Source organism: Clupea harengus, chromosome 3 (assembly GCF_900700415.2).
Source record: "Clupea harengus chromosome 3, Ch_v2.0.2, whole genome shotgun sequence".
Classification (NCBI taxonomy): domain Eukaryota; kingdom Metazoa; phylum Chordata; class Actinopteri; order Clupeiformes; family Clupeidae; genus Clupea; species Clupea harengus.
In genome coordinates, this window is record NC_045154.1 from 27,919,540 (window position 1) to 27,941,340 (window position 21,801).

General features: G+C 42.0%; 1 protein-coding gene and 1 long non-coding RNA gene across 2 annotated transcripts; one reads left to right on the forward strand and one right to left on the reverse strand.

Moving 5' to 3' along the window:
* Positions 1–285: 285 nt before the first annotated feature.
* LOC116219620 lies at positions 286–1,712 on the reverse strand. The gene is made up of 3 exons (XR_004163256.2): positions 1,225–1,712; positions 912–1,017; positions 286–428 (listed from the first exon to the last, which is right to left on the reverse strand). It is a non-coding gene; the product is annotated as an uncharacterized LOC116219620 (long non-coding RNA).
* A 7,451-nt stretch (positions 1,713–9,163) lies between these two features.
* On the forward strand, positions 9,164–19,832 carry nat10 (N-acetyltransferase 10). The gene is made up of 29 exons (XM_012815633.3): positions 9,164–9,272; positions 9,551–9,697; positions 9,802–9,893; positions 10,086–10,257; positions 10,347–10,469; positions 10,708–10,769; positions 11,137–11,251; positions 11,951–12,058; positions 12,257–12,390; positions 12,584–12,677; positions 13,205–13,303; positions 13,785–13,921; positions 14,178–14,302; positions 14,794–14,944; positions 15,132–15,228; positions 15,463–15,579; positions 15,680–15,781; positions 15,951–16,025; positions 16,272–16,388; positions 16,482–16,615; positions 16,730–16,778; positions 17,022–17,118; positions 17,241–17,351; positions 17,439–17,611; positions 17,711–17,830; positions 18,049–18,147; positions 18,408–18,481; positions 18,660–18,740; positions 19,409–19,832. The coding sequence occupies exons 2-29, from the start codon at positions 9,584–9,586 to the stop codon at positions 19,524–19,526; spliced, it is 3,090 nt and encodes a 1,029-aa protein (XP_012671087.1). The 5' UTR covers positions 9,164–9,272; positions 9,551–9,583; the 3' UTR covers positions 19,527–19,832.
* The last annotated feature ends 1,969 nt before the right edge of the window (positions 19,833–21,801 follow it).

Sequence of the window (21,801 nt, forward strand, 5' to 3'; positions counted from 1 at the left end):
AGTTCTTCAAGCAAATAGAACTTTTAAGTTTCAGGTGTTGCGTAGCAACCCATTACTTGCTGACTTCAAATTACAATGAGTCTGTTACGTTAAATGACCGGACTACTTGCGGAATGATATGAAAGATGTGAATTAGAAGCAAAAAAACCCGTTGCCAATGACAGCGGTCAATATCTTTTCGCAGCGGTGAATATCAGGAAATATTCACCGGCGAACGTTGGGATGGCCCATTCAAATCAACTGAACTTTTTGGAACATTCTGAAGAGCCGTATAATAAATGCATTTAATAAACGAATACAATAAAAAAACACTGTGCTCCTAAATTTCTTTGTGTGCTCCTAAATGTTTTCATCAAAGTCAAAGTACAATGCCAGCAGTGGCATCGAGAGATTGATTTGGCTGCGCCGCCTGGGGCTGAGTGGCTGCTCTAGAGTGTGGGGGGATGGGGAGGGAAGATTACATTAATATATTAATATGTAAGTCATTTAATCAATACAATTTTGTATCATTGAGGTTTTGTAGTCTTTTATTGCCTTTTCTGATGTATATTAGAATTGATGCATGTTTGTAACAACAATTAATATGCCTGTGTGTTCCATTGCTAATTGACTCCTGTATCAGGGTAAACTTAACTACAACAGAAATATGTATAAAAGTACAGTCAGTCAAGGTAGGCCTATTACTGTGTGAATTCAAGCAGATGCCTATGATTTCAGTGGATAATTATTAAAACTAATTGAAATCTAGGGACATACATGTACAGATTTGTCATGTTATATTTCCATATGGTGTGTATGTGGATTGCAAAGAAGTAGGCTACTTTTGACAAAGATAATTGAGAATCTCATTGCAACTACTACATAAGGCTAGGCTGTGAAGGTAAGCCAAAATCACAATCAAATGTACATACCAGCTCGCGTTCAGCCAGAAGGCGGAGGATCCTGCCACGATTTCGGAGGTGTCGTAGTTTCCACATGGGATGGCATATTTATTGACGCATCAGGTTTCTTTAACTGCTATTTACCCAGAATGACATGTGAGCAAAAAAAAATTAGCAAGTGAACCCCGTGGACATAGCAACAAACTATCAAATGTCCTACTGGCCAGTATAACTTTAAAGTTGCTACACTTTCCGTAACCATGTTGGCTCGCTTTCGTTGTAGCTCATGAAAATCAATTCAAAGTGAAACAAAATATGCCGTGTAGGCTAATATTCCACTTACGATTACCCGTGTTATTCACTGGAAATCCGTTGTCTTTTCCGCAAGATCTTCCCCTCTCCAGAGCGAATGCACAGCCGTCACATCTCGCGCAAAGGATGGTTCAAGTCCAGCTAGCACAATGGTGGCTGGTGTAGGCTATGACTAGCACCTAGTCTGCTAACAAGCTTCACGAACTTTTATTTGGCTTTGGCGAAATTCTTGTTACTGCATAAAGAGGTAGTCCCATTGGAAAACATGAAGCGTTCTAACTCAAATGTCAAACACTTCTATGAACCTCAGAAACTATATTTTTCTAAATCACTCGATTTAACATGCATCCAGTGTTAACAGTGCCCCGCCATCTTCTCTTTTTGTCTTTCTCCCCCCTTTACTCATATAAAAACAAAATCTAATTATTAAATTGGCTGTCAGCGCCACCTCTCTGACTGGCAGAAACCCCCACACAAATATGAACATATTCATAGGCATTTTCCCAATGAAAACATTATTATCACAGTAATATGTTCTTTTAACTTACTATGAAGGTGTTTACTCTTACTTGAAACCTTATAAACTCTCATATTAATCACCTGAATTTATGAGGGTCCTACAGTTGTTTTTACTCATACTTCATGCTGAAACTTAAATTAAAATGCCACGAATATATTTCGGTCAGACGCTTGTGTTTTATCCTCACACGATCATCCCAGTTATCAGTCCCCTTTTTCATTACGTTTGTAGGCAAGCAATAGCCTGACGATGTCATACTCATAATTCTAGTCAGAATATGAGTCTGATATCGCTCCATTGGGCTGTGATTATGGGGCGTGTTTCAACCGAACCAGGAGAAAAAATGCCTCTTCGCTCAATTGGTTACCTACAACCAATCAGAACAACGTAGTATGTGACCAGGGGCAGCTGATACATTACACTTTTACCGGATCCCGTAGGAAGGAAGGCAAAAACATCTTTTCGATTGACAAATGCCTTAATCGCGTTTCTCTGTTCCTCTTTCAAAATGAATGCACTGTCAATGTCTAAATGGACTCGAATCTATACATTTCAGCTCTCCAGCGGCAGCCATGTTTGTTGAAAACGAATTCAACTCGTGTGTTGGTGACGTGGTTGGTTACGTTACTGTTGATCATCTGTCCATCATCGTATAAAGCCCGCCTTAACAATTTGATTGGTACGGCCGATATCGAGCCGCAGATAATTTCTCCTCAATGGAGTAATGCCAGACCGAACTTCCCAACCAAAAACATTGTGGGCGGGGCTAAGTTCGGTCTGGTATCCAGGCTAGGCAAGCAATACTTACAGGTTAGCTAACCAATGTATTAACCTTAGCTAACTGGATGTAGACTAAACGTAAACAGTGCTGGTCTTACCTGTAAATGTTTCATTAAATTTGACGTGGAGTCCTTCGTTAACAGAAGATGCACTGCACTGTTCTTCCCACTTTCAGCTTTGAAGACAAAATAGTGTCAATATTTCCAGCCAGAGAAAGCTTTTAAGTCAATGTCATCATATGGACTTCTGGTGAAGTGTTGTAAAGTGGGCGTGTGGATGATAGATTTAAACATTAAGAACATTATACTATTTGAATTGTATAATCCTGTTAATAATCTGAAATTTTGCAGTATCTATAATCTAATAACGTCTTTTTTTTGTATCATAATTACTTAACGCCTTTCCATGTATTCCGTTATTCCCCAAGCCTGGATATAAATAAGTGATATAATAGGCAATTTTGTGCAGTGAAAGCTTTTCTTACATTTCCGTGAGGTGTTCTGTTCTGTTCTGGACCACTGAACTACATAAGGTTTATAGATGGTACATAACCACACCATCAAAATAGATCTGAAGATGCGCCCAAAAATAGTTGCCTAAAACAGCATACCTCAAAAAGTAACAAATTGTTGCATTTATCATTGCAAGCTGAGGGAGCCGTGAAACTGTCTTGGGGGAACTGAAAACCGTCTTGTCACCTTCTGTGCATGTGAACCCCACGCGCAGCCCACGGAACACAGGATTGGTTGACCTCTCTGTGTCCCCGAGCGTCGTGCGTGGCCTGCACAATGTGGTTGCGCAGCACCTTGAAAAGTATAAATAAACCGGACACTTTTCTAACCTTAGCCTTAATTGGCTATCATTAGCATTACTTAGATAGCTAGTAGCTAGATAGATAGTATAATGGTGGCTACGGCCGAACACCACCCGTGGGAATATCCCTTACCTACCCCACTCGCACTCGTACTATATTGCTTAATTATCTTACTATTTATCTACGTCATTTATTGCAAAATTACAAAGGAAGTATTGCCTGAGTAAATCACATTTTTACTTCATGAGAACAAATGTTATTATAAGATAAGATAAACTTTTACTAATCCCTTGAGTGGAATTCAGGTGTTATAGCAGCAAGGTAGTAGGAATCAAGTATATACAGTGCCCTCCACAATTATTGGCACCCCTAGTGAATATGAGCAAAACATGCTATAAACAAATATGTCTTTGCTGTTTATCTTCTTGGTCTTTCACTCAAAATATTCACAAAAATCTTACCTTTTCATTGAAGTAAAACTATTGAAAGAAAAAAAAAACTGTTGACATTAAATAAATATTTTCCCCCAAAACATGTGTGCCACAATTATTTGCATCCCTTGTGTTGATGTTACCCCCCCCCCCCCCCCCAACACACCACGCCACGCCAAAGAAGAGGACACTGGCTACTACAGACTGGTAGAACATCTGCAGCAGCCTATCGCATACTTTAAAGGACCTGAGCCGCCTCAGGAAGAACAACTTGCTCTGCCCCTTCCTGTAAAGGGCCTCAGTGTTGTCAGTCCAGTCCAGTTTGTTGTTTATATGTACACCCAGGAACTTGTAGTTGTCCACCACCTCCACCTCCTCCCCTCGGATGGTGATAGGAGTTGGGGCCCTCTTCTTGCTCCGCCGGTAGTCCACCACCAGCTCTTTGGTGTTTCTGATGTTGAGCTGAAGGTGATTGGTGTCACACCACCCTACAAAACTCTCCACCAGAGCTCTGTACTCCACCTCGTTGTCGTAGGTGTATGTAGGTGGCATGTACTTGAATTGAAGCGGAAGTCGGAGGTGTAGAGGGTGAACAGGAAAGGTGACAGCACAGTTCCTTGGGGGGCGCCGGTGCTGCTCACCAGCACATCCGACAGGCTGCCCTGCAGTCTCATGTATTGCGGTCTGCTGGTGAGGTAGTCTGTGATACAGGCCACCAGGCCATGGTCCACCTGCATCACTGAGAGCTTCTCAGCTAGCCAGGGTGGCTGGATGGTGTTGAAAGCGCTGGAGAAGTCAAAGAACATGACTCTCAAGGTGCTGCGCGGCTTCTCCAGGTGTGTAAGTAGAAATTCCATCTGTCTTTAATTCAGGCTTTTTTTGCAATGTTCCTTTTTTTGCAATGTTTTTGTTCCTAGAGAGCGAGGATTCGCAGCAGTAGTTGTTGTAAGTCCAGACAAGCCAATGATCTTGATAACTATCCGTCTATTTTCTTCCACAGTCACAGCTGCTAAAAATTCTACAGGGAAAATGTTGACAATGCCACACAGTTGGAAACTTTTTTCTAGAATCAAGAATCTCCTAAACCCTCCACCTCCACCATCAGTCCCCCCCAGGTTTCACCTTATCTGGACATTTCGTTTTGTGGTTCTTTGGTGGTTGAATAACCTACCTGGTGCAGGACAATTCTAAATTCTATTACCATTCTCAATAAACTTCTATAGAACCTTTGGCCATGACAACCACTGCAACCAATCTCAAATAAATACAATGAAAATAACATCAGAATAACAAACAAGATTTACATAAAGGAGAAAAGATTTTTCAATAATCTGTGAACAGTATGGAAAAGGTAAGGATATCCATGATACTGGGTGACAATACAACCTTTGTTTGAAGGCTTTGATGCAAAATCTCAACAGGTTTAAAAGAAAACAAATGTAATTTCAGGTGTTTTCTGCATGCCTGCTTTCTGTCAACACCCATTTGTATTTACAGGATTGTGTGAAGCATAACTTTGATGATCACTATGGCCCTACAACGATAATTGAGCAACCCAAGTGCTTGGCTGGCCACAGGGAGGATGGAGAAAAACAGACATGCAGTGAAGATCTACAGACTGAGAGGAAATCAGGCCAGCTGCTCGAAGTAATTACAGTCTGCACACAATCTTTTGAAACTGGACTAGAAGCATGAATGCCTACCATTTTTTGACTTTTGCTTTAAGACCCACCCCTAACTTCTGCATGTCCTGTACATTTAGCCATCAATCCTACTTTAAGCCTTCAAGGGGCATTTATATTGGATAAGAAATGTTGTCATTACTGTAGAAATGGCATTAATGTTGTAATGATTCACTCCCACACATAGTCCACATTTCACTATGGTTCCCTCCAGATGCATAGGCTATTAATGTGATGTTAGGTATAAGTTAATATAAGTGTCTACCCAACGTCTTTACCACATTGCTCTAAAATGAACAATAATGACTACTTCATTCCCTAGATTTCTGCAGTCCCCCCACCAACTCCAACAAATGATGCAAAGGAAACCTCGGAGTCTATTGTCTCTGCTGTAACAGTATGCCATGAGGTCAAAGTGAGGAGAGGAAGGAAAGTGTCACAACCTCGTAAAGCGTTCATTGAAAAAACACAAGCTGAGGGCGATCTGACAATTTCTCGAAGACCTTTGGTGACCAGACTTAGACCACCATCTTCAGCCCACCGCCCTGTGTTTTCCTCTAGGAAGATCAAGAGGAAAAGGTGCTCTGCAGTTGGCCACAGGCAAGTCCCGTCGGAGGCAGGGAGAGGAGAAACATTTGGCCATCTGGAGACCAAAAATATGGCACCCACTGATGGCACTCCTGTCCTCACTCAGCCAGCGAGCACATCGCTTCATTCTATGGTGAGTTAATTTCCTGTTTTTCTTTCCTTACTATACATTTAAATTTGTACATAGTAAATAGATCTACTGTGTATAATAAATAGATTTTGAACATATATCACCAAGTTACGATTACCAGTAAATTAATGCATAGAGTAAAATGATAGGGAAGCATTTACCACCTTGGTAGTACAAAATGTACAGTCACGTTGCATTTCATTTGCCCTTATCCCCTAAGATTTCAGAGAAGAAAAAGTGGGGAAGTGTGCCACAGCCAAAGGATAAGGCCATCAAAATGACATGGGCTCTCCCAGAGCTTGCTCACCTCCCAGCTCCTCCTCAAACCACCCCAGGCACTAGCTCTGCTGAGGAGCCCCTACGGATCCATGGCCTGACTGTCGAGGAGTATCAGAGCGTTTATCATTCCGTGGTGGATCCCATGCTTCTTACAGCCTCCGGCAACCCGCGCCGCTACAGTCTTGACCTGGGCCGTGCCATCAAGCAGCGCCTCTGGGAGAGGCTCTACTGCCCTCGGTTGCATGAGGAAGTGCAGGCTGACGGCCGGGTTACGATCACAGAGACCTTCTGCCACCCGGGTCTGTTTCCGCACCCTCCCCACGTGGAGTTCGACGTCTCTGATGAACCTGCACCTGAGCTTGCGGAATGGAAGCGACCAAAGCCAGGGACTAACAAAATGGACAACAACTCATAATAGGCTACCAGATTGGCTACAACTCCCAATGATTAACTGCATTTTTTTGTTATATTAAAAAATGAAAATACTTTATATAGAAAATATACAAAAGCTTAATTTCTAACCAATTTTCTGTGTGCTTGCTGAATACACCCCTTCTCATAACTGCGTTCTATATTTTTGCATGTCTGGAGAACACAACTCTTATGTTTAATTATTCAACATATAGCGCATTTATGCATTGTGTATCATAATGAAAATACCAAAGCAAAAGGAGGGGGCATCTTAAAAAAACATTTAACAGCAGGGCAAGCAGGGAAACAACTACAACTGCAGATGAACACACGTGCTTTCACAAAGGTTTCTTTAATTATCGTTGAGGAAAACCACATCGCTTCTCTGCCTGCAAACTGTCAGTAAAAGGGCTTCCAACAACACGAAGGATGTTCGTGTCTACGGTCACTGCCTGCATGACTGCGCATAATGTACATACGTGTTCAGTGTACATTCCGTTTTGGATACTTCCAATGTGGCAGACATGCCTGCCCCATAGAATCATATCAGAAGTGTTGTGAGGAAAGATAGAAGTGCAACTTTGTTTGTTTATTGGCCAGAGGCTATGAACTCCAGGATGTAGAAAAGCTTACTACTGTACCATAACAGAAAATGTAAAGTGTAGCACTGACACACACCTGAGAAGAAACATGAAATGGCCTGCTTATGGCTTTATTTCTGTAACAAATGTATGTTCCTGAAGAAACTAAGATGAGGATACCCTGGGATTGCCAGACTAAACCTCCTTTTCAGCCATAAGCTGCTCTTGCTCAACTCATCAATAGCAGCCTTTCAAAAGAGTCTGTGACTCCTTTATGCAGCATCCTCTTACTCAATCTGTTTCTCCTTCCACAGTGCCAGTTTCTCTGTCACCATTCGGGTCTCCTGCAGTTTTTCTGCCTCTGTAGTCACCATCAGTGGAACCCAAGAAGACTTCGATCTTTGATGGTAGTGGAGGCGGTTGGCTGCAGGTGTGTGACAGCTCCTTTTGTTTTGGTGATCAGCTAAAAAGATAAATAACATAAAGTGTGACAGACGTTGGAGGTCTGACTAATTCTTCAAATTAAAAGGCATTCAAATCATCTGCTTGTGTCTGCCACAGGATAAAACCCTTGTTTGGGATGCACAGTCTCTCTTACGCTATATTTTGAAGTTATCCATCCTGTCTTTAGTAAGTTCACCACCACACCTTGCAATCAGATTGGCAGCACTTCTCCAGTTCTCCCTTAAAATGTTCTCCACAATCCCTGCCGTGCTTGCTTAAAATACATACTTCCAGCTTCCATCACATGGATTAGGAATAATTATGTGGAAGAAGAAATGAAGGTGTTATCAGTAAGTAGGCATACAGGCAATAGAATATTACCAGAGTGCCATTTTCTATTTCTATTTAGGGAAAAACAGGTTTGAATACCATTAAGCTTTATTTATTCATTACTTCAAGATAAGGCAAACTGAGTGCTATCTTATATCAACCCTGTCCTATGTAATATGAAAAACTGTCTAGGAAAACGGACACAGGAAATATCAACAGGAATACTGGACAACAATAATGCATGTTATATTTCATCATCAATGTCAAAACATTTTGAGTCAAAAAGCCTTAAAAATATACTATATATATATATCGGTGTACGTTGTGCAGCGTTTCATTAAGCCTACATTTGTTGACATTTCTCGTAAAAAGTCCTAAATGCTTCTAGAACAGAAACACAACCGTCAAGATCCTAGGCCTACCTGTTTGACTGTGCCGCATGGGCGTCTCAGGAGATAGCCTTGGTTTCTTCACAGCAAAGTTCACAGCTGATGCATTCCTGTTGAAGCCGTGGGTTCATTATCCGACATTCTCCTTTTTCGCTTGACTATGTTCATCCGTCGCTTAACTTCTCTCTTCCTACCACCTGCATGTTCGGTTTCTCCTCCTCGGTCCATTTCTTAGAACGGGGCAAAAGTCGTTCCCGCATCTCAATTAAAAGTATTGTACTTCTAACAAATTCGGGTTGCAGACAAAGTGATACCTAAATTAACGACTAGGTCGTTTATGGGTTTCTCGTGCAGCGACCAATTTGAATCGAAAATGGTCTTTGGATGACTTGGCACTTGATTCACACGCAAACAGATGTTGCAAAAGTAATTTACAGACACGATAAACAGTACTGTACAAGGACCTGGCGGGGTCTGGTAAATTTAAAGGAACTCTGCCTTTCTTCCTGTTGTGATCAGAGAATGTGATTGGTAGACTTTTTCATTTCATCCAATACAATGCTGCTGCGACATAGTCGCACCGGAAGTGTGTCTCTGAGACACGCCCATAGTGCCAAAGAAACGGAAATTCACGTTTTGCTCTCCTGGCGACTTGTACCCACGTGAAAACAAGCATGGTGGTGTATCCTTATTTGCTAAGGTAATCAACAATGTCCCACGGTTTATGTTCACTATTAAACAGGGCGTTACGGGATGTGTGAAAATCACAGTGTTTGAGTTGTGCATTAGTTACTTTACTTACAAGCTAGAGTCTATACTTTACCTATCGCTGCTAGCTGCTAACTTTGTTAAGATGCATAACGTCAGTTGCTGTAAATTCCAAGCTATAACTTTTACATTGATGTATACCATCCGAATTAGCTATAGTGTAACTTTAAGTCAAATGTGTTATTTCATAATAATGCCTATTCTTCGTAGGTAAAGAGTACATCTACGAGGAATTCATTCATCATGGCAACGTTTCGGAAAAAGGTGGACAATCGCATTCGAGTCCAGATTGAAAATGGAGTTTTGGAAAAACATCGTACAATGTTTGTCATTGTCGGTGACCACGGTAGAGACCAGGTACAGTTACATTTGTGATATTCAGCAACAGTTCAATTTGTCAATTCAGTACATTGCTAACTGTTACATGAGTCACATCGGGATATCGTGTCGTCTGTGTTTAGGTTGTCATTTTGCATCACATGTTGTCAAAAGCGACTGTGCGGGCAAGGCCGTCGGTGTTGTGGTGTTATAAGAAGGAACTCGGATTCAGCAGGTATGGATAGTGTCTAAAATTAACTTTACTTTCAAACTGATTGACTGCATTAAAGCATAATAGATTTGGTATGTGTGACTGGTTTTGGTGTATACCTCACCAACTTTGCATTAGCTAGAGTGAGGAACTGTAGTGTTGTATGTTAGAACTTGCTTTAGGTCAGATTTTCAACGTGTGCTAATTTCTTTACAGTAACCGCAAGAAGCGCATGCGGCAGCTACAGAAGAAGATTAAGACTGGAACACTGAACTTGAATCAGGATGATCCTTTTGAGCTTTTTGTTGCTGCAACCAACATCCGTTACTGCTACTACAATGAGACGCATAAGATTCTGGGCAACACTTATGGCATGTGTGTCTTGCAGGTATGTCTTTGTCTCTGGTGTGTTGCTTTCCGTATAGGCCCTTGTATCATCTCTTCAGTGTTTCTTATGTTCTCTTCTTTCCCCTGCAGGACTTTGAGGCCCTCACACCCAATCTCTTAGCCAGAACTGTTGAAACAGTAGAGGGCGGTGGTATTGTTGTCATTCTTCTGAGGACTATGAACTCACTGAAGCAGCTTTACACAATGTCAATGGTAAGCTGCATGGTATCGTGGTTGCATTCCATGTGAAACTGTGAGAGAAAAAGGGTTGACCACTTGCACCACATTTTAAGTTCTGTAGTCACTACAGCATGATGCTTGTGTAGACCCTACAGTACATCTCAACCTCTGAAATCCATCTCTACAGAGATAGATGTTGTGTTCTTCCATCAGTGTCTCAGTAACACTTTACTGTGCCATGTCTAAGTGCTGTTCTGTGGGTTTTCCTTAGGATGTCCATTCCCGCTACAGGACAGAGGCTCATCAAGATGTGGTGGGGAGATTCAATGAGAGGTGAGGGACATGCTGTTGTAAGGGTTGATTCAGCTCGAAGACAGATGTTTTAGATTGACACTAGAATCTAGAGTGTCAGTCAGCATTAATCTAAAACATCTGGAAAACACAACTAACAGTAATCATGGTGATAAATAATCTAAGTATCATCTAGTTCTATTAATTGTGTTTTTTGTTATTTGTGTTCTTGTGATCTCAATTGTGTTGGGATCAAAAAGTGTAACCGAAAACAAAAAAAGTTTTATATTATCTGACACATTGGTATGAACTATAAGTTAAGACAAACTGTTTCTGTGACAACCAGTCAGTAGAATTCCGTGTCAAAATACATACAATATGATCTCTCCCTTCCAATGTCTCCATGCAGGTTTATCTTGTCACTGGTGTCGTGTCAGACATGTGTGGCCATTGATGACCAACTCAACATTTTGCCGATCTCCACCCACATTGTCAACATTAAAGCACTTCCACCAAAAAATCAGGTAAGCTCTCACAGGATCTCTCAGTACAGCCATATAGCAAGTTTCTACTTGAGGTCTGCCATGAGCTGACCTTGGTCTTGGTTCATGACCCGTCTGCAATATTATAATGTCATTCCATCTGAGATCAACAGGCCTCCCAACTGACCATCTTGGATTAGCTTAATACTTTATGCAAATAATGTCTTTGCACTTAACAATTAGTATGCAAAATTCTTCTTTAGTATGTGAGAGAGCATGGCTTGTGTTGCTACACAATTTCCAAAAGTCATTACTTTTGAACTATTCATGCAAGATGCTTGACATTTTCAGGGATTGCTTTACTGTATTAATATAAAGTTCAAAATTAATAACATATGGAACTTTTTTTACTTTTAATATGGAGGGTTTTTTTAGCAACACTCAATTTTTGCAGTAGAATTAAGGCCACATCCCCTTTTTAAAGCCTCCATATTTCAGAAAGATACAAGACGAAAATTTTGCACACTAGTTGTTGGGTACAATTATTTACATAAAGAATTAAATAAATTCAAGATGGGCAGTTTGGAAATCTTTCTAAAAATCTGGTGATTTGACATGGAATTACCAGTTTGATTGGTTTAGGAACTCTTTAACAGAAAAGGTTTGAAAGAGATTTAAAGGAAATCTTAAACAGAAAAGGTTTGAAGGAGATGTCTGAAAGTGTGGTGTTTCTCTGTGCAGGATGCCCCTCCGTCGCCGCGGGAACAAGAACTGAAAGACCTAAAGGAGTCTCTTCAGGACACCCAGCCTGTGGGGGTGCTTGTGGACTGCTGTAAGACCATGGACCAGGTCAGGCAGTTCAGCTACTAACATTTCAGACAAGAAATCCAAATGTTTATTTGGAAGACACAAACTATAGCTGTGCCCTTATTTGGACTTATTGTAATACGTAACTTCATATGATTTGTATGCTGATATGACTAGATAATAATTTAGTTCTATTGAACATTGTTAGAGTAAATTCATCGGGATGTGTTTTCTTCATAGGCCAAGGCCGTGTTGAAGTTCATTGAGGCCATCTCAGAGAAGACCCTCCGCAGCACAGTGGCCCTTACTGCTGCTCGAGGTCGGGGCAAATCAGCCGCTCTTGGAATGGCTGTGGCCGGAGCGGTGGCCTTTGGGTACTCTTCATACTCTTTATACTCTTCATACTCCGCTTAAGAGACTTCACACAGCACTCCTCTCAGTATGGCTCAGTGGTATTACATGCAGGATGTACAAACCCCTCATGACTTTGTGACACTAACTGAGTTAATGTCCCTGCCTACTGTTTCACTGTAACCAATTATCTTCTTCTTTTTTCCTTCTCATCAGTTACTCCAATATTTTTGTGACATCCCCAAGCCCTGACAACTTGAACACACTGTTTGAGTTCATCTTCAAAGGCTTTGATGCTCTCCAGTATCAGGTAATCTTTAAGGGTGTTTTTGTTTTCATGTTTAGATAATAGGGTTTTGGATGGGGCGGTAACCAGTTTGTTTTACAATATGTATTGATTTTTCCTGTATGCCCAGTTCAAAATATGTTTTCTTTAAAGCAATACTATGCAACAATTTGCCACTTTTTGTCTGTTTTTTTAAAAAAAAAATTTTTTTAATTTATTTTGTATTTATTTCTGAGCAACTACATTTAGTATCATCAAATTCATTTAGATGGAATATGGTCATGTGAAGGACAGATAAACACACTTGTCATTCACACTATCCGTCCAGGCTATGCACGATGTAGTTCTGTGGTTCGGGTTGGAACACACCATGAAAACATAAGAAAAGCCGTCGGCACAATATGGCGAACAATATCGGCAAAAGATGCCAGTTTGCCTATGAGCAAGCTTTTATCAGTGCTAATTAAGATGGTGGTGGTGTTTGCAAGGTTTCTGAATACTTCTTATACTTATTTTACACACTACTCCATAATGCTTCTTTGACTTTATAGGAACATTTGGACTATGAAATCATTCAGTCCCTCAATCCGGAGTTCAATAAAGCTGTGGTCCGTGTCAACATCTTCAAGGAGCACAGACAGACTATTCAGGTAAAGTGGACCACTTTTTATTTGAAACTGTGTTGGTGGATCTCATCTGGCACTGAGCTACACATTATTCATTTTTTGACTCGTCATGTCATTACATTCTGATTTGATTACTATTCTTGTAAACTGTTATGGCATTAGGCATTATGCATGAGCTATATTTCCCTCGGGATTAATAAAGTATCCATCCATCTATCTATCTAATTATGAAATGATGAAGCAGGTCCTCGATTGTCTCAAACATACGCTCAAAAAGTGAGAGAATAAATTGTGTAGTCCATCTTTTGTTTTCAGGGTTATCTTTTGAAGACCTTTTAAGTTGTTGTTAGCTGTTTTTGTTTCTTATGGCGGGTTAAGAAGGCCAAATGTCATCCACAATAGCCATTAAAGTTTTTCACCCAGCTCTTATCAGATCCAACTGTTTAATTTTTGCACGTTTGAGGAGAGAGCACATGTTTTTAAAGCCCAGCTCTCTTGCCCACAGTACATCCACCCAGCGGATGCAGTGAAACTAGGCCAGGCAGAGCTGCTGGTGATTGACGAGGCTGCAGCCATCCCACTGCCCCTGGTCAAGAAGCTGCTGGGGCCCTACCTCATCTTCATGGCCTCCACCATCAACGGGTCTGTAGGCGTCTGTGTGTCTACACTAATCCCCACCACCCATACACTCTCTCTCCTTCTTTTCCCCTTTCCTCCTCTGCCTCTTTGGCTCTCATATTGTCCTGTACTGCTTCTTTTACTGTTCCCGTGTCCCCCATCTCACCGCTCACCCTCATCTTCCCCGCTGTTTTAACCCCTTACCCATCTTGCGTTCTTCCTCTCTCTTTCTACTTTCTCCCTTTCATGTTTGGCCCGCCTCCCTGTGTCCGCCCTGCAGGTATGAAGGCACTGGCCGTTCCCTCTCACTGAAGCTGATCTCGCAGCTGAGGCAGCAGAGTGCAGAGAGTCAGCTGAGCCTCACGGCAGAAAACAGGAGCACCAACACCGCCAGACTGGCAGCAGGTAACCCAGCACTGGACGCTCACATCGCAGGAAACACCAGATCCCTTCCAGCCCACATTCACCAGCTGCTGTAGGATTGCCCACGCTTTTTAAAATGGCAGAATGCTGCCGTAAGCTAGTGTGTAAGTGTGTTGGTATTTTAGAAATAAGGGGCAAAATAAAAATAAAAAATCTGTTATTTATTCATGACTGAAGTTTACTATAGTATTCAGTCACTTTTCTAGGAATTTCATTCACAGCGTGGTTGGTTGAGCATTCTGTGGTAACCCTGCCATTTCTGCAGCCACTAGAGGTGATTTGAACTACAGTTTGATTGCAGTCCATGTTCAGTCAAGACTCACAAATGATTTGTACCGTTCACTGACAGATGTTCTAGAACACACCTATAATCCACCATAGCTTTGCCTGGGCTTTGAGGTGTATATAGTTGGGTTGTTCCCGGAACTGGAACAGATTGATTTTCATGCCATGTTCATGATTGTATCTCACAGCCCGTACGCTGCATGAGGTCTCGCTGCAGGAGTCCATTCGTTACGCGCCCGGTGACCCCGTGGAGAAGTGGCTGAACGAGCTGCTATGCCTGGACTGCCTGACCATTCCGCGCATCATATCGGGCTGCCCGCTGCCTCAGACCTGTGATCTGTATCCTTCAGTCTGTTCCGTCTGCTAAATATCTATATATAGCGATGAATACTGCCGGAAGCTCCCCATCAGCAGTGCTGTTCGTTGTTGTTAGCTTTTGTGTTCCATATGGGTTCTTTGAGTTGAAGTAGTCTCCATCATTCCAGAGGTGTCCTTGGTGTAGTTTTCCTTAACAGCTCTTTTGCAGGTATTATGTGAACAGAGACACTTTATTTTGCTACCATAAAGCATCAGAGTCCTTCTTACAGAGATTAATGGCTCTCTATGTCGCATCCCACTACAAGGTGAGAAGGCCTTGGAGTCTATGTTACTATGTCAGTCATACAGGTGCAGGTGTAGTAATTGGTTTTATTCCAGTGGAAGCTGCTCATCCAGGCAACTTTGAAAAGTCTCCCTGCTTGCCAGCCTAGTTTGTGTAATGCACATTGATGTGAAGGGGTGGGACTCAACATGTCCTAGGCTTGGAAACTTACTTCAGCTATAGCATTACTAATCCATGAAACTTTTTCTTCCCCCAGAATTCACCAAACGATCTCCAGATGCTTTCAGATGCCCCAGCCCACCACCTCTTCTGCCTGCTGCCTCCTGTTCCTCCAACTCAGAACTCCTTGCCAGAAGTCTTGGCGGTGGTGCAGGTGAGGTTTCAGGGTCGGCTTTGGCTGCCTTCGGCGCGCAGGCATGGGAACTTGACTGGCTCCGAGGAGTGCACTGACTCTCCCGTCTATTGTACCACAGGTGTGTCTGGAGGGAGAGATATCCAAGCAGTCCATTCTGAACAGCCTCTCTCGCGGGAAGAAAGCCTCTGGTGACCTGATTCCGTGGACCGTGTCAGAGCAGGTAATGCATTTAAAAAAAAACCTCCCAAAGTTGGTGAGAGAATACTGATGAAAAGACCCTGCTCTAAAAGAATGACACATGAATGGCATAATGAATATATTCATGGAAATGGTTGAAATGAATGATTTTTGTCTGATCTTTTTTTGTGTGCCTTACCTTTTGTCGCCAGTTCCAAGACCCAGAGTTTGGCGGCCTCTCTGGAGGCAGAGTGGTGCGGATTGCTGTAAACCCAGACTATCAGGGGGTAAGCCGTATTTACTGGCCATGGAATGGGCCTGCTCCAGTCTGGCCTGGGTTAACATGATGGGTCTGTGCCTGGACTTTAGAGCAGGATTCCCCATACAGTCCTAATTAGCATTCTCTGACTGCCTACTGTGTGTGTGTCTGTGTCTGTGTCTGTGTCTGTGTCTGTGTGTGTGTGTGTGTGTGTGTGTGTGTGTGTGTGTGTGTGTGTGTGTGTGTGTGTGTGTGTGTGTGTGTGTGTGTGTAGATGGGCTATGGGTCACGTGCTCTGCAGCTGCTGCAGCAGTATTACGAGGGACAGTTCCCCCTGCTGGATGAAAAGGAGAGCACCACCAGTAGTCAGATCACGTCCATCAGCAGTGAGGTATTGTATACCTCACACACACACGCCTAGATCTTCAGAATCCTTTTGGGAATAATATGATAAGGTTGAACATTGTTTGAAACCCTCACACAGGCTGTCAGCCTCTTAGAGGAGGTGGTTTCCCCACGGAAGAATCTGCCCCCCCTGCTGCTGAAGCTGAGTGAAAGGCCAGCGGAGCGCCTGGACTACCTGGGGGTGTCCTACGGCCTTACCTCTCAACTGCTGAAGTGAGTGACACAGCGGGGGTACAGACAGCAGGCTCTTCACTGAGCCGTGGGCTTTCTTTGCCTTCGTTTTTCATGAATGTCATCATCTCACGAATGTCACTGTTCCGCTTGCAGATTCTGGAAGAAAGCCGGATTTGTTCCTGTTTATCTGAGACAGACACAGGTAAGCATGGGTCTACATCAATAACTCTGACATGTAACAGAGTTTGGGGGTTTTCTTACCCACGCATATTTGAAAAGTGGCTTTCCTGAGTCATAACAGCAGCAGCACAGACTACAGCATGAATGGTTTTTGGGATAGATATTTGTCCTGGACTGAACCAAAGAAATTCTCATTATGGTGAATAAGTGTTAGAGTGTCATAAGTGTTAGAGCTGATGTGATGCACCTTTGTTGTGATTCCCAGAATGACCTGACGGGGGAGCACTCCTGCGTTATGCTGAAGGAGCTGAACACAGACGAGTCTCCTGAGCAGGGCCAGTGGCTCTCAGCCTTCTGGAAAGGTGAAGTTTGCCGCTGCTATTACCACTGCTGCTACTACTTAAACCACATACTTACACACACACACATATATATTTCTGACATATAAGCATTCATTATCTTCCTCTATCTCTACTTTTTGTAGATTTCCGAAAGCGTTTCCTGTCACTGCTGTCTTATCAGTTCAGGAACTTCTCCCCCAGCCTGGCCCTTAACATCTTGCAAAATAAGAATGCCAAAGAGGACGGTCAGTCAGGTATGTGTCCGTCATGCGCTCTCTCATCACCCATCACCTGCTCTTTGTCAATGTTTTTGGCTAACGCTAACTGGCTGATGTCTGTAGCCCTCACCAGTGCAGAGCTGAGTGCCCTCTTCAGTCCGTACGACCTGAAGCGCCTGGAGATGTACTCCGGGAGCATGGTGGATTACCATCTCATCATGGACATGATCCCGTCCGTAGCCCGCATGTACTTCCTCAAAAAGCTGGGGACTGTGTCCCTCTCTGCCGCTCAGTGTGTGAGTTGGAGGTTAAACTATTTCAAAGATCTTTTTGCCATTTCCCCTTTGCTATTTTCCCTTAACTATGAATGTGTGTGTGTGTGTGTGTGTGTCTAGGCTCTGCTGCTGGGTATTGGCCTACAGCACAAGTCTGTGGATGATTTGGAGAAGGAGATCGAGTTGCCAGGTTCCCAGCTCTTGGGTCTGTTTAACCGTCTCATTCGTAAGGTGGTGCAGGTGAGATCAAGTGCACAATTATGACCCGTTCATTGTCAGTAAGGAGGACGTTTGCTTGAATCACAGTTTAATGTGACAATATATGGATTTCTACCATTTTAGACAAGAACTCCTGACTAACTGCCACTTTAAAATTAAATTCTTTGTAATTGCATTGAGATCCAGCTCTCATAATTACATATTTTAACGTGACTATCTTAATCTATTCCACATTACAGTTCTACAGCAGCATCCAGGAGAAAGCCGTTGAAGCGGAGATGGTTGCTGCAAAAGATATTACAATGGAGCCAACTACCCGAACCCTGAATGAAGACTTGGTAAGACCCTTAGACAGAACTGGTCCGATATGAAGACTTGGTTAGACCCTTAGACAGAACTGGTCCGATATGAAGACTTGGTAAGACCCTTTGTCAGAACTGGTTAGATATCAAATCCACAATGAGAGAGTGTAAAATATTTAGTATAATGTTTACATTGTTTTAAATATTTAACACAGATCAGCTAAAAGCAAGAGGACAAAGTGATTTTCATTAATTTTAGCCGTCTGTGTAAATGACATTTCTGTTTTGTCCATTAGGATGAAGCAGCAACAGAGATTCAGGAGAGGCAGAAACAAGACTTGGAGAAAATAAAGACCATGGATCTTACACAGTGAGTGTTTTTCACATGGGGCAAGGCGTATGATAAGTAATGTAACATGGAAAATCAAATTTCAAAAACCAAAGACAATCACAATTGTCACTGGTGTAAGTACTATATATTAAAGTGATGCTTTTGTTGTAACGGTACACTTGTGTATTAAGTCTTCAAAAACTATTCTACTCCATAGGTACATGATACGTGGAGATGATGAAGAATGGAACCAGGTATTGAAGACGGCGGGTAAATCGGCCATTATCAGTATCAAAAGGTAAGAATGGAACACCTCAGCTCAGCGCAGCTCATAGGCTGTCTGGTAATACTCAGAGCAGCTCATAGGCTGTCTGGTAGTAAGCACAGGAACTCATAGGCTGTCTGGTAATACGCAGAGCAGCTCATATAGGCTGTCTGGTAATACGCATAGAAGTTCATAGGCTGTCTGGTAATACGCAGAGCAGCTAATAGGCTGTCTGGTAGTAAGCACAGGAACTCATAGGCTGTCTGGTAATACGCAGAGCAGCTCATATAGGCTGTCTGGTAATACGCATAGAAGCTCATAGGCTGTCTAGTAATACGCAGAGCAGCTAATAGGCTGTCTGGTAGTAAGCACAGGAACTCATAGGCTGTCTGGTAATACGCAGAGCAGCTCATATAGGCTGTCTGGTAATACGCATAGAAGCTCATAGGCTGTCTGGTAATACGCAGAGCAGCTAATAGGTTCTCTGGTAATACGCAGAGCAGCTCATAGGTTGTCTGGTAATACGTATAGAAGTTCATAGGCTCTCTGGTAATACGCATAGAAGCTCATAGGCTGTCTGGTAATACGCAGAGAAGCAGCACTGAAATGGCTCAACTTCGTCCTCAAGGGTTCTTGGAGTTGCTGACATTTTTGTTGATACAAGCAACTACAGTCTTTTCTTCTTTTTTTTCTCCCTCCAGTGACCAGAAAAGGAAGCAGCCTGAGGAGCTAAATCAGAAAGAGGAGTTACACGGAAAGAAGCAAAAGAAGAACAAATCCAAATTTGACAAAAAAGGGAAATTTGGAAAGAAGTTTTAATCCTCAAGTTGGCAAATCATTTGTGGACTTCATGACTGAAAAAGAATATCAGTTGAAAAGAATATCATGGACCATTATTTTTGTTTCTACGAGGAACCTTTTCTTCACCAGTTCACATGTTGTTGCTTTTTTAATGCTGTAGTGTTGTATTGTAAGTAATATGTGGTTTCAAGGCCCAAAAGATTTGTGTTTGTCAGTTATGGAATTAGCTGACATGGATATTCCTCTTACTGGCAATATATATTTTGTTTAATCATACAAAGAATTTTGGAAATAACTTGCAATAAAAGGAAAAGAGTAATGAAATACATTAATTCAATTTGATTTATATAGAGCCAAGACAATAAAATTGCGTCAAGACACATTAGAGGCTTAGTGGTACTTTGTTAATATGTAATGATTGGACACTAGAGCAGAAATCATCTAACTGCCATAACGACTACCCTCAGTTCCAGATATTTTAGTGAAACACGTGAAAATTACTTCAGCAGTGTCCAAATAATTCAAATCTTTTAAGTACATAATACATGTGCTAATTAATACAGGCAGATGTTCAACTGCTTAAGCAGTAATAGTAACAATAATCTGTAGTTTTTAATTAGCACTCTTCCAGAACCTCCATTATTTAGACAGGAAGGCAACACAACAGTTCCTCTGTGCAGAACAGCTATAGTGGGTGAACCCCCCGCTCTTTTGTACAATTGTCTCCATTTAAAATCCCCTTTCTAAGTAGTTGGGACAGTATGGAAAATGCAAATAAAATAAAAAGGGGTTAATTGTAAATTCTATTCACCTTTATTATTATATCACATTATTTGATGTTCCACCTTGTGAATTTAGTTGTTATTTGACCCTTTTCCAGTCTGGAACATGCTCCATAAAAGTGTGGTCAGTGGAGTGATTAGCATCGGCTAACATCCCTATTACCAGTGTTGCGTCTGAACGCGTTTATTGAACGAAAGTTCATGAACTCGTTCATCATTTTGGTGAACGTGAACTGTATGAAAGATGAAAGATACGGTGAACGTTCATTCTGGTGTCTGTGAACGGCACATTCACTCTTTTTAATTTCGTTCAATAAGGTGCCAGATTTCTAGAGACTTCCAGGTGAAAAACACACCGTTAACAGTCCTGTATCCAGGGTTGCCCAACCAGTCAATCGCTGCGTGTGCTTTCTTCTACTGTCTATGCCTGGCAAGTGTGAGAGCGCCGAAGTTGCGTAGAGGCCGAGAGCGGTATTGCAGATTGGACTCATTGGGCAAACAAGCCAACCAATCTAAAAGTGCCTCAATAATGTTGAAATGTTTTGCACTTTGAATGTTGCACTTTCAAGTTCAACCTTAATTTCCTACCTCAGCCAGCAACAAGTGTTAAAGCAACAAATGGGGGAAGGCTGTCCCTTCAATGCAAATGTAAATCCTGGTTGGATAAGGATTAAAAATTGGATATGAAGATGAAATCTGACACAGTTTCAGCGTTAAACTAATCAAATAATTGCTGTCTGTGGTTCTATATGGGTTGTTGAAATAATTTAGAAAAATTATAGCTCGCAACATATTGAAAAAAAGAACTGAACTAGTTCATTCTTTGGAGCTGTAAACTTAGTTCAAAATGTTTAATTATGAACTATGAACTAAACTAGTTCATTTTAAAATTTGTGAACTATGAACTGAACTAGTTCATGTAGAAAGTGAACTTTCCCAACACTGCCTATAACGTGCCACCAATTCTCATTTGGCGACAGGCCAGGACTAGAAGCAGGCCATTCTAGCACCCACACTTTGCTTACGCAGCCCTGTGGTTGTTATTTAGGCAGAATGTGCATTTACCACTGTGACCATTGAGAGTATCATCCCCAACGATGTCAGTTTGGAACTGCTCTATCACATACCAAAAAGCCTTACCAGGTGGTGAAAACCACACAACAGATCACCTGCGCCCAGTCTATCAAAAGACCATCGTCAGAGACACCTCTCACCCCTAACACTAACTGCTTACCCTTCTCTCATCCAGCAAATGCTACAGGTGTCATTGCTTCCACACCAGCAGGCTCAAGAAGAGCTTCTTTCCGGAGGCTATCACTCTGCTAAAATATCAACTTCTGCGCTAATAATAATAATAATAATAATACTGTACTGCAATACAGCACTTTTTGGCACAGACCCTCACTGTACCCATGCGTGGGTATACAGTTACTTATACTCGCACATCCTGTTCCATTTGCACTCTCCCCCATTTTACCAGAACAGTCCAACTTTTTAATCTCTGGTTATAT